The sequence below is a fragment of the Zonotrichia leucophrys genome, chromosome 1, assembly GCF_028769735.1.
Source record: "Zonotrichia leucophrys gambelii isolate GWCS_2022_RI chromosome 1, RI_Zleu_2.0, whole genome shotgun sequence".
Taxonomy (NCBI): Eukaryota; Metazoa; Chordata; class Aves; order Passeriformes; family Passerellidae; genus Zonotrichia; species Zonotrichia leucophrys.
In genome coordinates, this window is record NC_088169.1 from 88,975,930 (window position 1) to 88,992,434 (window position 16,505).

The 16,505-nt window shown below is 41.2% G+C and overlaps 1 protein-coding gene across 1 annotated transcript; it reads left to right on the forward strand.

Moving 5' to 3' along the window:
• Positions 1-9: 9 nt before the first annotated feature.
• On the forward strand, positions 10-10,335 carry SFT2D2 (SFT2 domain containing 2). Its single transcript, XM_064721612.1, has 8 exons — positions 10-380; positions 674-760; positions 1,078-1,163; positions 2,244-2,325; positions 4,453-4,488; positions 4,618-4,676; positions 5,420-5,449; positions 6,080-10,335. Exons 1-8 carry the CDS (start codon positions 318-320, stop codon positions 6,117-6,119), a joined length of 483 nt encoding a protein of 160 aa, XP_064577682.1. The 5' UTR covers positions 10-317; the 3' UTR covers positions 6,120-10,335.
• Positions 10,336-16,505: the final 6,170 nt, after the last annotated feature.

Sequence of the window (16,505 nt, forward strand, 5' to 3'; positions counted from 1 at the left end):
CTGCTAGGCTCATTACAAAAATAAAGTGACCGGGAAAAGAGCCACAGTCGTGGAATTAAAATGAAACCTCACCGACTATAAAACGAGTTTTGCTACTGCCAAACCATGGAGTGGAAAGTGCTGGGAGGAGATAGAATCCATGACAACTGGACTACATTCCCCGGCAGTCTTCGCGCCGCCCCGCCGGCCTTCCCCTACCTGCGGCATGCAGGTGGGCGTGGTGGCTGCCGGGGCTGGTAGTCCCTGGGGAGGGGAGGGAAAGGAAGGGCAGAGCAGGACATTCCGGCCGGCCGTCCGGGCGGGCGGGGTGCGGAGCCATGGACAAGCTGAAGCGAGTGCTGAGTGGCCGCGACGCGGAGGAGCCGAGCGGCCTGGCCGAGGTAGCGCTGCCACCAGCGATGCCGTGTGGGGGAACCCGGCCGCCCGTCCGCCCGTCCGCGGTGTGCTCGGCGCGGTGGCGGAGCATCCGCCCCCGAGAAGGCGCCGGTGGCATGGGCGGGCGGTACCCCGGCGGGTCCCGGAGCTGCGGCATGGCCCGCTTCCCGCGGGACACTCGGGAGGGTGCCTGAACGGGACCCGGCGCGGCAGCGCCTGAGAGGAAGGTTTCGCGCTCGGTAGGAGGCAGGAGCTGTAAGTAAAGAACTTTCGCTTTTGTTTTTCTCCTCGTTTCCAGGTTATCGATGCGACTTCCTTAGGTTGGGGCACCCGAGTGAAAGGTTTCATTGCGTGTTTTGCGATCGGATGCCTGTGTTCGATCTTGGTAAGGACTTTTTGCCAGATTCTCCTCAGTATTTGAGTTTCAGGAGCCCAGATAATTAGAGCCTTCCTCTATGCTGCTGCTGGTTTTTTCGATTCTCTGTGGAGACCTTTGACTCGGTTCCAGTTAGATAGAATACACTGACTCTTAACAAGAATGCCAATAAACGCGATTTACTTTCGTATGCGTAATTCTGCAGTTTGGCTTGGAGTTTCCTTAAGAGTTCTTTCGTGATGTGACACTTCTTGGATATGTATGTTTGTTTCAATTTAAAACCTGTTAATTTCCCCCTCCCCCTTTCTCTAAATGTTCCTTTTCAGGGTAGTTGTCTGCTATGGATACCAAAGAAAGGGCTGGTACTCTTTGCTGTGTTTTATACCCTGGGGAATATTGCATCCATTGGGAGGTAACAATCTTTATATATAATTTCCCTAATACAGATGAGAAACAAAAGCAGATTCATAGTGCATGAGTGGTAGAAGCTGTTGCATTTGCGAGAGATTTGCTTTTGTAGATTATTTTCTTGTTGAATTCTACAGAACAGCATTTCCCCAGTAGTGCCCTGAAATGATAAAGAAAATTTTAATTTTTTAAATTGTTGTTAGTAATGCATTCAAGATAAAAGTTGCTCATTAGTAAACAGGAATCATACTCATGCTGTAAGCATTGAGGTTTTTTGATTTTGTTGGTTCTTTCTCCCCCAGATAAAAACAATTCTTTGCCATTTTGCATTTGGCAGTGCTCTGTGTGTTTTGGTGAGTATGTTTGGGGCAGTCTGTCTGTCAGGGCAAGTATATGTAGTAAGAATTCCTGGCCTTTGAGATTCCTGAAGCAAAGCCTTGCATACTCTGTGACAAGCCCAGCTTTATGTGATTGTGAAAACTTAGCGTTATGCAAGAAAGCGTAAATGATGGAATTGGAAGAAATATGCTAATGAGGCAGAATAATATAGAATATGAGGCAGAAATATCACTTCAGTTGAAACTTTCACCTTGTGTAATTCATCCAGTATCCATCACCAGGGCCCTAAATGAGGCTGCAGACCTGGTAAGGGATCAGAGAATGGATGCAGGCATGAAAACAGCCTTTTATGTAGAGGAATTGAGTTGGATTACCTGGCAATCCATGGAAGAGCCTCTGTGGATGGTGTTCTTGAAAAGCAAATTTTAAAATGATTTTTGAAAAGCAGGTTAGAAAAGCATCGGTCAAGGATGATCTGATTGGAGCTGACCTTGGCCTGTGCTTCTAACTTGATAGTTGTGCTCTGCTTCTGTTAATTTTAACGGAACAAGTGTGAATAAAATTGTAAATACCTTGCACAAAGAAAGGATTTTGTCTCGTATAATCCCATTTCTTTTGTTTTGCTGCACTGATTGCCATAACAACACAGCGTACTGATGCCCCTGTGGCAGCAGACAGTTTAATCTTACTGAGTTTCACTTTTGCCTTTCTCATTTCCATGTTCATCTCGACTTATTTTTCACAGCACTATGTTTCTTATGGGACCAATGAAACAATTCAAGCGGATGTTTGAGCCTACACGTTTGATCGCTACTATTGTTATGCTAGTAAGTATCCAAGGAGTCACTGTTAACTCATACAAACCTGGCAACAATTTTTATTGTGAAGTCCTTTCATATCCATGGATCCAGCTATGGCTCAGGATGTGCCTGGGGGTGGTTTATTGGTTCGTGTTTTTTTGTCTTTTCTTAAATTGTTGAATGCTGCACATCTGCTGTAGTGGAAGGGTAAGTGTGGCAGCAGAGAAGCAGCTCTCTGTTAGGCAAGACTGAGCTGAAGCCAGCTTGTTTAGCTAAATGAGCATTAAGGGTCTGTGGCTGGTGTGTGTGAACCATGCATGTGCTTTTTAGGGTACATGAGGTCACAACATCATATTTATGTGTCCTCTAAGAAGTGAATGATGGGAAGCAAATTTTTTTTTAAGTTGTCCTATGGATATTGCTAGATATTTTGTTTGGCATGATTTTGTCTTTTTGTATTGGGTCTGATTGCTTTGAAGGAGCTGTAGGTAATACCTACACTACCTATTTTATCAAGAAATATCAAGGTATTTCTTGATAAAATAGGTAGTGTAGGTATTTCTTGATAAATGTGTTGGTATTTCCTTGAGTGTTTCCATCTCTTTGTAACAAAGCAGCTGGGGAAACTGTGCCTTGGTAGCCTTGCATTAGTGATCTTCCCAGCTGGCTGATAGCTTCACGTTTTGAAACTTGTATGACAGAATGAAATTGCAAATTCAACATTCAGTGGAGTGACCCTTGGGATTGTACTATTTTCAGAAGATGGAAGTTATAGCAAGCCTTGTGTTGTGTATGTTTCTGTGTCTGAAAGTTGCTGGTAAGTTTCAGACTGACTCTTCTTTAAAGTACACAGGATTTTTTTTGTCTCTGCAACTTTCCTGTTTGCTTCTGGCAAGTAAAAAAGTTGAAAGGTGGTTTAACTTGCATGAAACTCCCATTTTCAGTCTGAATGTCTTCAGAGTGCTTGCTTGTATCAGCACTTCTCATTTTCTCTTTACACATCCAGAGATGCTGCAGAGGTTGAGAAATTGACTGTGTATGCTTGCAGATCCAAGCAAGAAGCTACTGTGTAGTGTGTGTGTGTGTGTTTTGTATGCATTCAGGATGCCTGGAGTCAGAAGAATTCCTGGAATGTTGTTCACTGCGATAAAGCCAGTCATTAGATGTATGATGCAGTATTTAGACCAGTATCCCCACCTTAAAACTAATGAAAGAACTGCATTTATTGTCAGTACTGGTTGAGCTCAAGTGTATGATTTCATTGGCAGTGCATATCTTAGTGTTGGAGTCTGCAGTACTACATGGGGTTTTTTTCCATTCTGGCAGGTTGCACATAATATTCTCTAGTAGCACAATGGCGCATGTGTATCTAAGGGCTGTTAGATGCTGATGAAGGAAGATGAATTATCAGCATCTATCATAGATAAATGAGCTGTCATATCTTAAATTGAAAATGAAAACTAATAGGAGGTGTCTGTTAAATCTGAGGGTTGAAGCAGAAGATGATCCTACTACTCCCCAAGATTTTACCTGTAGTAAAGAAAGACACAGTGCAACTCTGAAAACAGAAAAAGTGCTGGTTTGAATGACTGTGCCTTACTTCAGAATGTACACAGGAGAGCTACTAAGCAATAGACTGAAGTTCTTGTAAGTGTAGCGTGGTTTTAATTGGTGAACTTTTAAGTAATGACATAACTTCAATGCTATGGTAACCATGTAATCATCAGGAACTATGCAGAAGCAGAAAGACTAAGAATGGTGACTGAAAAGTATTTGAAAAGTCTTACTTATGCAAAATGATGAAATGGTGTGTGTGACTGTGACACCAAGAAGTGTGTGGGATGGAGTAGAGACCTGCAAAAGAGCTTCAGGAACCTCTTCCTCTTGCTCCTTTGCAGCTATAAAATAATTTTCTGGAGATACCACCCTGATATTTCCTGATTGCTTTAATTCACTTAAGAAATCTAATAGCGAGAACATTTTAAATACAATAAACTTTTAAATATGAGGAACTCTTATGATGAAAAATTGAATAAAACTGTGAAATTATGTAATTCATTTCTGTCTCTGTGAAGGACCTCATTACAGTGTTGCAATATTTATAGAAACTGGAGTTGTTTCTATTTTTAATTAAAATAATTTGTTTTCTTCTAGTTGTGTCTCATACTAACACTGTGTTCGGCTTTCTGGGTGAGTACTGGAGTCCTGTATGTATATATAGTTGGAGTTAATGTAACTGTAGTATATTTTAAAAGTAAGATTCTTACACTGTTGTCTCTGCTGTGTTTCTTTCCCCCTCCTCTCTCCTCTCCCCTCCAGTGGCGTAAGGCAGGACTCGCGCTGCTTTTCTGCATCTTACAGTTTTTTGCCATGGCATGGTGAGTGATTTCCTCCCTACACACTCCACTTTCTGTTGCACCTGACAGCGGTAGCTGAATTGTGAGGGGATTTTGATGTTGAGTTAGGCGGAAGGAAAATTTTTGCTTTGTCAATCCCTTAGATACAAGACAATGCATCAGTGAGGAGCTGATCTCTTCACACTTCGTGGTCTCTCACACCACTACAGAGGCTGTGGAGATGGAGCTCAGGGCTCCATTTCTAGAGGAAGTTCCTTTGATTTCTCTGAGCTTGAACTGAGCTTGTTTTTTTTTTCTTTCCCTTTTAAATCAGTTTGTTGCCTACTATCTGGTATTTCTCTTTTACACTCTCCTGAATTTGTCTCATTCAGAGGCCCAGTTATGCCAATCAAACTGTCAGTGTTCTTCATGTTAACATATGGTCTGTGCAAGGTCACCAAACGAGTGCACAAACTGATACAGACTCCTAGCCAGCCCTCAATGCTAATCTTGCCTACTTGTAAGAGTTGGAGCATGAAGAATACTGGATGCAGGAGAGCTGCGTTTAAAATGCTTTTACAACATCCGCCTCTATTTTGTCCTAGTGTTTCATACCCTGGCTGGGCTGAGATGGCTTGCAAGGATACTCCTTCCTGTTACTCATAAACTCAGAGCTTCATTTTGGTTATGTAACTTGCAGTTTAGAATATCAGAGGGGTTGTTCTTATTTGTGATTCTAATAAAATCTGACATGAAAAGTAACTTTCAAAATCTTTCCTTTTTAGGTACAGCATTTCCTTCATACCATATGCAAGGTAAGTTTCTCTGCTCTCTTACTCTTTGTCATTTTGAGGTTTAATCATACAGAAGATTAGCTTAGAGAAGTGTTGTCATGTGTGGCTTTAGAAGGTTTTCCATGGTGTAGGAAATACAAGTAGTTACATCTGAAAATGAAAATAAGCATTTTCTCTAGTGGGAGAACACAAATGGAGAAAATAAGAGGGCTTCCCATAGGAATATGTAAGCCTGCTGACCAAATGCTGAGCATTTCGTATAAGCGTAAGGCTTACCTTTGGAATGCCTGAATGTTGGTCCAAACTGCTACTAGACAAGTATATTCTTCTGTGTCCCTTTTGTCCTGTTGTCCCCCATGAGCACTGTTCTGTATGAGCACAGCTGTGTCTCCTGCCCCACCCTTCTGCAGTGCCCTGCCTCAGTGCAGCCTTGCAGGTGTCGCTTCCGCAGCAGGTGGCCACTGAGCAGACCTGCTTTTCTCTAAGGCATTTGTGTAGTCATGCAAACCACGTTAATGCAATTTATACATGGCCAGCTGATCTCTACAGTCCTCGGTGTCAGTGGGATAGCAGCATGGAATTACTCTTATCAAATCATGTAACTCGGGTGACTCGGATTCTCTTATATTTTTTTCTTTCTTCTGCCTGTAGGGATGCTGTGAAGAAATGTGTTTCAGTCTGTCTGTCCTAACAGGAATACTGGATGCCTCACAAAGTTCTAGGAGCTGTGTTGGATCACTGTGCTGTGTAGTTTCCTACTTCTGTCTTGAACATGTGCCTTTCAGCTGCTTCTTATGTTACACCCAGTATCTGCACTTGCTTGGGTTTGTAAGCAATGGTGTCTGTGGGACAGGGGGCTTGTGATCAAGTGAAATTCAGTCTGGCAGAAGAACTGGGGAGAGGTCCACAATTTGTTATGGTGATTCTTGCATAAATTCATGCATTTGGTTTTGCAAAAGTTTCAAAGTAATGTGTGAAATTTGTAAGTGAAGACCTTGGCTCTTCTGGGACTTTGCCAGTTCTAGAGTTGAAACAACTTGGGATTTTTTAAAATAGCCTTATGTCACTTAATCTTTGCACTTTTTGCCTTAGATAATGGAATATTCGTATTCTTTCTTTTCCTGTCTCTCTTGAAAGATTTTAGGTTTATGAGACTTCTAAAAGATGTAATTCTAAAACCAAACACAGTTTTGGACTAACCATTAAATGTTTGCATCTTTAATGAAATCTTTAATTCTCAGTCCATACTGATAGTCTTTCCTTAAAATACATGAAAGGGACATTTTCATCTGAAAAATCTTGTTCCTGTTGGAAAAACACTCATAAAATAAGGTCCATTGATGTTTTCAGCTTCCAGAAACCTGAGCTCTTTTCCTTGCTCATGGTTGCAAGGGAGGAAGCTGACATTTTTCACATGAAGTGAGTGCTTCTCCTCTCCTCCAGCTGTAGCATAAGAGCAATGCAAAGGGCATGGTAGGCAAGCAGTAAAATAATTTATGTATGTCCTTTCTCAAAGGGCAAACTGTCATAAGGTAGAAGTGGGCTATTGTTTTTAAGCAGTCTGGGTCAGGGAGAAGACATTCTCTTCTGAACTTGTAAATAAGTTAAAACTCCAACATTTCTCTTTGTTTCTTTGTAAGTGGAATCAGTTTTCTTTCTGCTGAAACTCTTGCATACACCAGTGAACTTCTCTGCATGGAGGAGAAAGCACAATATTCTGTTTCTGTGGTAGCAAGGAAAGCGTGAAACAATCCCTCTGCCAGCTCCAAACAAGTGCTGAGTGGTTTGTATCCAAATTCCAAGGCCACTCTGTTCTCTTCATCTTCTGAGCTATGTGTAATACCAATAATACCACCGCGGCATTGCAGTGGTCAGTGTAATATCTGAGCACAGATTCCTGCTTCTGCTGTGTGAGATAATGTTTTACTACTTTCCCCTTTCCTCTTACCAAATTGTCTTGCTGAAGCCAGTGTTTAAGATTATAGTTTTCCAGTGCACTCTAGTAGGAACTGAAACATCTCTTCCTCAATCTACTAAGCGTTTAGTTGTTTAAGAGCATTGTGTTTGCATGGCAGGTGTATCCCTGACTTGTATCACAAAGACTTTAATGCAGGAAAATCTGAACCTACTTGGCTGTGAAGTATAAGCTCACAGTGAAGGCAAATAGTTCTATGGTTTCCAGAAAGTTATTAAGAAATTAATTAATCCAAAATCTTAAATTTAAGTGTCCTTCTGATAATTTATAAAGCCCGGTACCACCCACCTGTAAGGATCCTCTAAAAAAAATAAATTAACTATTCCCTTTGTAGATGGTATGAAAGGGAGATTTTGACAAGCATTCTGTGGATTCATGGTGCCAGAATTACTGTTGCAAAGGCATTTGAAAGGGAGATGCCACCTTGGAAAGACAGCACTGATGTTGGGATGCAAGTTATGCAGATTCAAGTACTGCATCCTGGTGCTTTTTTTACCTCCCAGGATTTAGAAGTAAGTGTTGAAATAAATTTGTTAACTATTACTCTTCTTGAAAAGATTATTTGGTTAAATTCCCAAGAGAGACTGGGAATTAAAGAAAACTGATCCTTCTCTTCCCTGGCTGATCTAAGTGTCTAAACTTCTTATCAGGGACGAAGTTCAAAACCTAATTTACATCAGTCAAAGGACCTGTGCCAGTCTTTTCTTAGGACTTTGATAATTTTTACAGAATTCCTTTTGTATAAGGGAAATTGAAATGCAACCCTAATGCCTTTTACATTCCAATATTCCTTTAATTTTTGCATCTCTGAATGTCCCTGGAAAAAGCTACAAGCACAGTATCCATTGTTTTCTCCTTACCCTCTCCAACTAAGTTATGTTAACTCTGATCATCATTCCAGGTTCAGCAGCCACGATAACAATTTGACTTTTGGGATTCTTTTTTGATTACTTCAGATTAGGAGGAGTAATGCCTTTTGTTTATGTTTTGGCCAGCTTGGGCAGAGTTCTGGTAGCCTGACTCTCTGGAAGTTCTGGAAGAACAGTACAATTGGGTATGGTGAATATTAGTTTTTCAACATGCACTAGTTCTAGCTAACTAGAACCTTTTAGCTGGCTCTTGTGAACACAGCCAATTAGAAGTAGGAAATTTATGAAAATACCAGAAGATAGTACATAAATGGATTTTTGTCCTTTCCCCCTTCTCAGTTTAAAACTCTAATTCCAGCTTCACAGCCTTTTATTCAGGAAGAGAGAAGAACAAATCTTCATCTGACTGCACAGCACATGAGGCTAAGCAATTGTGCCCTTACAGGAAGGGAACTCAAGGGAAGATGGCAAGGACACAAGGATCACAAGAATGCCACTGGGGTTTATGTTGCCCTTTGGTGTTGTATTCTGTTCCTGGGGACATCAGACAGTAGGAGAGACTTGCCATATTCTTACCAATATGTGAAACATCCTCAGGGTTTGTTGCTTCATCTACAAGCAGTTTTTATTTAAAATAGCTCTCCCAGAGCAAAACTCTTTAGATTCTTACTCACTTTTAAATAGTTGTAGTGAGGCTGTTGACAGTTTATCAGCAAAAGAAATTTCCCCTTTACTGAAGTACTTTATTTTATATGATTTTTACATAACTGGGGAGTAAACTATATAAATATTCCCTCTTGAGTAGTTTTCAGTCTGAATTAGATTATATCATTATACCGTTTTTTTTGGTCATTAAACCTACTTTGTGTTACGTTTTGATATCATCAGCTTTAGTTATCTGCTTGGCAGGAAGCATGGTGGGTATTTTTGAAGCTTTCCATCTCACTGTTCTTGAGGGCAGGAATGTTTGTTTTGTGCGCTCTACTTGAATAGAGAGCTTCTGGTTGGAATCACAAAGCTTCTTCCTTCCCGAAGTCGAAGTCGTTGCTCAGTTGCCTACAGCACTTAAGGCTGACTTCTCTAAGGAAACTTCTTTGATGTTGGGTGCTCATCTCAGTAGGATTTGGTGTTCTAACAGAAAGTGCTTTTTGCTCAACCTGTTGACCAATTAGTCCCCTTTTTTCACTTTTTGCTGTACAGATAACATAACCTCAACCAAGCAGCCTTACTGTACAGTTCTAGCAGAAAATTTGTATTTCCTGGATCAGCTGACTTTCCAGCTATATTAGAAAGGCAAATAGGGAGGGTGGTAGTCATCTGTTCCCAAAGTACTGAGACTCTATACATTGAAATATGGGATTTTTTTTTCTACTACTTCAAAGTTTTGCTCCGTTTCATGTGATGAAGTCCATTATGAATACTGGTACTATCTGAAATGGTTCAACACTGATGATGTGAACAATTTAATCTCATGTAGTATTTATAGTAATAAGATTGTGCATGAGCTGTTACGAAAACCAAGGAAGAATTTTCTGCCACAAGTTGAAATTCTTTTCAGATACCTTGTTTATAAAAGGAAAGTGTGTTGAGCTCTATGTGTGCCTCGAGCTTCCGAAAAACAGCTCTTCCTTAATTTTGGTACTTAATCATGTTCTTGAAAGTGACATCACTGTGCTGTTGTGAACTGAGGAGGAGGAGGATGTTTAAACATGTTTGTCTTAAATATTGATGTTTACAACCATAGTAAATGATGACCATTTTAGAGTCAAAGCACACAAATAGTTTATTGTCTTAAAACCATGTGCCTTGCTGTAATGTGACTAAATTTTTTTTACCAGCTGTGGAATTGTTTTGTAAAATAAAAACTGAACTCAGAAAAATTCTTTGCAATGTTTTATACTGTTACTGGTTGTGTTTGCTGATGTGCTTTTTCTATGCATTTACACTGTTTGATTTCTACTTTGATAAAGGTCTTTTTTTCTGACAACTTTCTCTGTAATGAAGTGAAACCCTTACAAGTGCTATTTGTTTCCTTCAATAAAGTTATTGCTTCATTAAATTAATTGTTCTTACAGTTAATATTCTTAATGTTCTTATGGCCTTTTAAACGATGCTAATTCTCCAGATAATGCTGAAATTGCTGAGGGTAATTTGTTTCCTTTTGTTTGTGTGTTTGGTTTTTTTAAAAGTTATTGTCCTGTCCTTATTTCGTTTCCTGTGCACACAACTTGTACTGCTGGGGGGAGTTTTTGTGTCACCAGTGTTTTGCAGCGGCTTCACCCACCAGTTGCAGGCACCTAGACAACTGGTTGGTATGAGTGGAGTTATTAATGTGAGAATGATATTTTTATTACTTGATATTTATTTGCCTTAAGAACCAACCTAGTATGCCAACAAGCTATCCTTAGTCCATGCTACAGAGGAAATAATGCCTGGTGCTATTCTGTCAGCAAAGACAACACACCTCTGAAAATAAATATGCTCTGATTGTTGATGTACACTCAATAAAATGTAAATGAGGTAAAATATCAATGATTTATGAAGTTGTGCTAAAAATAATTAGAGGCAATTATTTTATTTTTCTTAGCTTTCAAAGAGTTGTTCTGTTTAAGTGTGTGCTATGCATTCAAAGACCTGTCGTTGTTTAATATTCTTTGGCAGCATATCAAGACTGTGCGTCCATCAGGCTGTTCAGGGTATGTTACACTGTCTCCTAACTGACAGGCAGGTGGGTTTTTTTCCCTGTTGGCAAGGGTGGTGGTGGGTGCTGTGGGAGACTATGTTAAGTTTTCAATGTTTTTAATGTTAAGTTTTTCAATTTTTTTTTTTGTTTGTTTGTTTTTGATCATTCTTCTAAGCAAGCTCTGTCTCGCAGCTGACTGAACTGAAATTTCTGTCCTACAGGAAACTCCAAAGTTGCATTTAGAATGCAACAAACAGCAGCCTGTCTTCAGTAGTACAGAAATCATGGGGTTTGCATTTTATCTTTTTGAAAAGGTTAGAGTGTCCCAGGAATGTCAGGAAAGCTGGATACATCTGTGTCATATCAAAACAACTGCAATTTCTCATACAGCAATAAATCCTTTCCGTGTCTAATCGCTTAGAGGTATTTTGCTTGCCTAACTCAACCTCCTGTATAACAACAAAGCTGTTAAACTTTGCCACTTCATTATCATGCTGAGGTCTTAATACTTGAATGATTAAAAAAAAAAAAGTGAAATCTTCATTTGAAATCCATAAACAATGATCAGCTGCCCTAAAGTGCATTCTGTTGATTAATGAATTTGCACTTTAGAAATGCTCTGAAAGGGTTTTTCAGTTGTGCTACAGCATCTAGTCCCTGAATCCCATTACCTTGCAAAGTCTCCAGCATTCAAATTCAGTTACAAGACTCTTGGAAAGCTGCTGTAATGTCTGCCCCTTTCCCTTCTCCTTCAAGGTCTGATTTGCAAGAGAAGGTATTTAATGGATTTGAGCCATTCAAAGGTGGGGGTTGATAGTTATTTTCTATCCCTTGCCTGTACCTTTCTTGTTGAGCTCAGCCTTGATTGCAATATGTGTGATGGTACAGGCTTGTAACTGCCCAGCCATGAAGTGCTGGAGATTCCTAAAAGGAAAAAAATTCTGGTTTTCTCACTTTTCAGAAGAAAGCTGCTGGTGAATTAGAGATGGAATAGTCTATCTAAGCTGCCAATCTTTGGGATTGCTATTTTAAGTTAGCCTGGTTGAAACCCTTTTAAGTTTCTCTTGCATTCCCTTGTGGCATCTCTAAGAGAAGCTATTCCCGAGAATTCGTGCTTCAAAACCTCTGTGGGAATAAGTGTGGGGTAACATGGGTGTAGTGTAAAAATGGTACAATGAAAGTGTCACCTAGTGTCCTAGGGTGATGTTATGATGCTTGTATTCCCATTCGTGTGTTCTGTTTATGCTGGATATTATGTTCTGTGCCTTCAAGACTGGCTCTGAAGAGTGAAAGTTTTGTTTTGGTTTCTTATCAGATGCTCCCCCATGGGTGGCGGGTGATGAGACACAGAGACAGGGCAGTACATAGTGCTGCTTTTGCTTTTTGCTTTGCTTCTTGCTTTGCTCTTGCTTCTGCTTTGCTTTGTTCTCGCTTTTTTTCTCCTGCTCATTAGTTAGTAGCTAAGGAGTCCAATTTTTTTCCTGGACTGTCTTCTTTCCCTTTTTTTGGACCTATTCGAACCTGCTCTGGACTGGGACCTGGGAACACGGAGAGTTTGCACCCTGTGGCTGCAGCAGCTGCCCCAGCGCCGGAGGGACTGAGAACAGAGTGACCACCCCCAGGGGAGACTTTCTGAGTTTGTCGTCTTTTTCAGAGCGGTGAAAGAGTGGTGTCATCTGGTACTGTTCATTTTGTGTGCTCGGGGGTGCTGTGCCTGTTAAATAAACAGGTTCTTTCCACTTCTCTCCGAGGAATCCTTCCTGAACCGGCTGGGGGAAGGGGCTGTGTGGGTTTGCTTTCTGGAGGGGCCCCCTTCAGAGGTTTTCTCCCAAATTTGCCCTGAACCAGGACACTTGGTCAATGTGATTTCATTGCTGCTCTGAGGGGCTGTCATGCCCTAAAAGCTGGGGAAATACTGAAAGGTGTAGGAAGGCTTTGTACCGGGCACATAGTGACACACAGAACAAGGGTGAACAGCTTCATACTGGAAGAGTGGAGGCTCAGATTAAGGATTAGGAAGAAAATCCTTTACTGTGAGAGTAATGAGGCACAGGAACAGATTGCCAGAGATGCTCTTGATGCCCCATCCCTGGAAGTGTTCAAGGCCAGGCTGGATGGGGATCTGAGCAACCTGGTCTAGCAGAAGATATTCCCACCCATGGCAGGGGGGCTGGAATGAGATGATCTTCAAAATTCCTTCCAACACAAACCATTCTATGATGCAATATGTGATGTGAAAAGAAAACATTTTAAGATGGGCATGTGCTCCTGTAATTTCTGTTTGTGTGTAAGAGGATGTGTCAGGCTCATTGCTTTCGAGAGAATCAACTGCTTCAACCGAGTTATAATCGCAACTTGTTAGCAGAAAGCTTTAACCTACACATCCAGGTCAAAAGTGCATATTTGGTTTGCCCAATAAACACTGAATATATTACTTTCATTCTGAGCTGTTGTAAGTAGAACTTAAAGCTTTTCTTAGAATCTCTTACTTTTAAAATTATTTTCTGATCTTAAAAATGGGAACAGTAATAGTTTCTTCTTCCAGGTGATAATTAATGTCTTAAGACATCACTGAACATCTTCAAGTTAAAAAAAAAAACCAAATTAGAAAAAAGTATAATTATTGTTTAAAGCAAATTAAGTTACATTTATCACCAGGCTGAATATATATATTTAGCTTGCTGGTAATGTCTTGGTGAGGGGGCTACAGGGGTAGCTTCCTTGGAAAGCTGCCATAAGCTTCCCATACGTTGACAGAGCCACGGCCAGCTGGTTCCAAGATGAACCCACTGCTGGCCAAGGCTGAGCCCACCAGCAACAGTGGTAGCACCTCTAGGGTAACATATGTGAAGAGAAAAACCCCTTACACTAATGCAGCCAAAGAGATGGGAGAGAATTTGTGAGAGAAAAAGCACTACAGACATCAAGGTCGGTGGAGAAGGTGGGGCAGGAGGTGCTCCAGGTACCAGAGCAGAGATTCCCCTGCAGCCCATGGAGGTCCATGGGGATGCAGAGACCCACCTGCCAGAGCAGATGGATGCCCATAGGAGGCTGTGATTTGTAGGAAGCCCAAGCTGGAGCAAAGTCCTGGACAGAGGAGCCCACACCGGAGCAGGTTTGCTGGCAGGACTTTTGACCCTGCAGAGAACCCACACTGCAGCAGCCTGTTCCTGAAGGATTGCACCCCATGGAAGTGACCCATACTAGAGCACTATGTGAGAAACTGAAGGCTGTGGGAAGAGCTAATGGAGAAATTCATGGACTGTTTTCCATAGGAGGAATCCTATGCTGGAGCAGGGGTAGAGTGTGAGGAGCCCTTCCCCTGAGAAAGTCACTGGGAGGGAGAGGGAAGAGAAAACCAGGTGGAAAGTTAGGCCTGAGAATAAATGAGGGCTGAAGGGAAGGTTTTGACATTTGGTTTTGTTTCTTATTAATTAACTCAGTTTTGATTGGTAATAAATTAAATTAATTTTGCTAAGTCAAGCCTGATTGTTCCCGTGATGGTAACTGCGAGTGATCTCTCCCTGTCCTTATTTCAACCCATGAGCCTTTTGTAATATTTTCTCTGTCCCTGCTGAGGAGGGCAGAGGATGGGAGAGACAGAGCAGTACCCACTCTTTGGTGGATACCTGGCACCCATCCAGGGTTGACCCATCACACTACATTAGGTTTTTTCCTTGGGTTTGTTTTTTTTTCTCTTCTTTCTCTTTGTAAAAAGCATGGAAAGTCTCCCCTGCTCTCTGGGCTCAGAATTAATCTCAGTATTTTCTCAGTTAAAACACCAGACAGGGAGGTACCACCCAAAGAAGTCGCCTGCCTTTCTGCTAAAAACATACCCAGGGGAAGTTACTGAAACTGTGCTCTCACCCCGGCATTAATGAAAAGACTAATCTTCTTAAAGTCTCCTCTAGCCTAGCAAGCTCTTAAGAGGCTGGACACATGATTAAAAACAGAAAGAAAGCAGCTGTCTTTTTATCCGTTCTCGATTATTCTGTGGTAGTTGATAGGTGTTGATTTCCTCGGAATGTCATGGTGACGGAGGTTACATTTCCCTGTGTTGTTGGGACTCACTGTTCAGAGAGGGGGTTAGTTGAATGCTGCAGTGGGAGCTTTGGAGATGGAAAGAGTGAGTCTTATTTTCTGCAATTTCATCTGATGATGAAGGGCTGTCTTTTCTTTGGAAACACGCAGCTAAAGGCCAAAAAAACAGCTATCCAATATCAGGGCAAGAAAGGCCTCTTTAATTACCTTTTTTCTTGTTTGCTTTTTTTCCCTCTCCTTTCTGTGTACCTCACCAGCTGGTGGCCAGGGGCATTTAAGAACAAGCTTAATTCAAAAGTCAAAAATAACCCCATGCTTTTTCCTGCTGTAACTTAGTGAGTGAAGTCCAATAATTATTGCAGGATTGTTCTTTCACTGCTCTCCCCAGTCCTCATTGCTTCATTTAAAATGTGAGTTACTAAATTATTATTAGTAAATAGGAGATGACTGTGAGTGTTGTGCTTGCATTCTGAGCTAGTTCTGCCTGTGTATGAGCCACAAGGAGTCTGCTTGGAGGTGCCCAGCTCTCCCAGCTGGGTTTCAGGGAAAGTTTACAAATTTGCAGGTTTTATAGGGGCATTTTCTGTTCCTTCTGCCACCCCTACTGACTTGCTTGTCTAATTAAATGGGTGATAAGTGCAAGCAAGAGGGGCAATAAACCGTCCCATCTTGCAGTGGCACTGGCTGTCAGTCACTAGGAACACCTACTGTACTCCTCTGTAAGTCCAGCTATCTTTTCTTTAAATGTCAGGTTCAGGGAAATTTAACTTCCAGCCCAAGAAATAACCCACACCTGAGAATGGATTGGTCTCTGTGCCCTGGCAATACCTACAGTTGTTATTAATCTGTATGGGCCTCTGTTCCAGCACCTGTAGACAATTAATCTTGCGAGAAAGTAGGAGAAAGAAGGGTTGTTTGGAAAGTATTCCAAGTAGTTATTTTGGTGAATAGAGGGATAAAAGATTAGAGGATGTCTCTCACTTCTCTTAAAACAGGCTAAATATTCAAAGTAACAGGCTAAATATTCAAAGTAAATTTCCACACATAGTATTTTTGTTAAATGAAAAGCCAACAAAAAACAAAGAACTGTGACTGTGGATCTCTGGTTTCTGTTCTGCAGGCCTCTCCCATGGCAGCTGTGTGACACAGAGACAGTGCACAATGCAAACAAGCGTCATTCACAGAATCTGGAAGTGTGTTTTAAAGTAGAATCTCAGGCCCATGTATATTTAGCTGGTCATGTGCTTGCATATGTGTAAACTTATTTGGCTAATTCTTTTACGTCAGAATGATATGTCAGCAGTGAACTGTGCCTTCTGCTACATCCAACACAAATTGCTCTTAAGCTGAACTCTCAGAGCTGAAACAACCATCCTCATGCTAAAAATAGTAATTGGGCTGTTCCCACTAACCAACCACAAGTAACTACTCTCATTTTGGAAAATTTTGAGGTTTCAGGTGGCCTGAGCTGTGGTAACATAGTTACTAAAATTCAAACTGTAAGTTGTT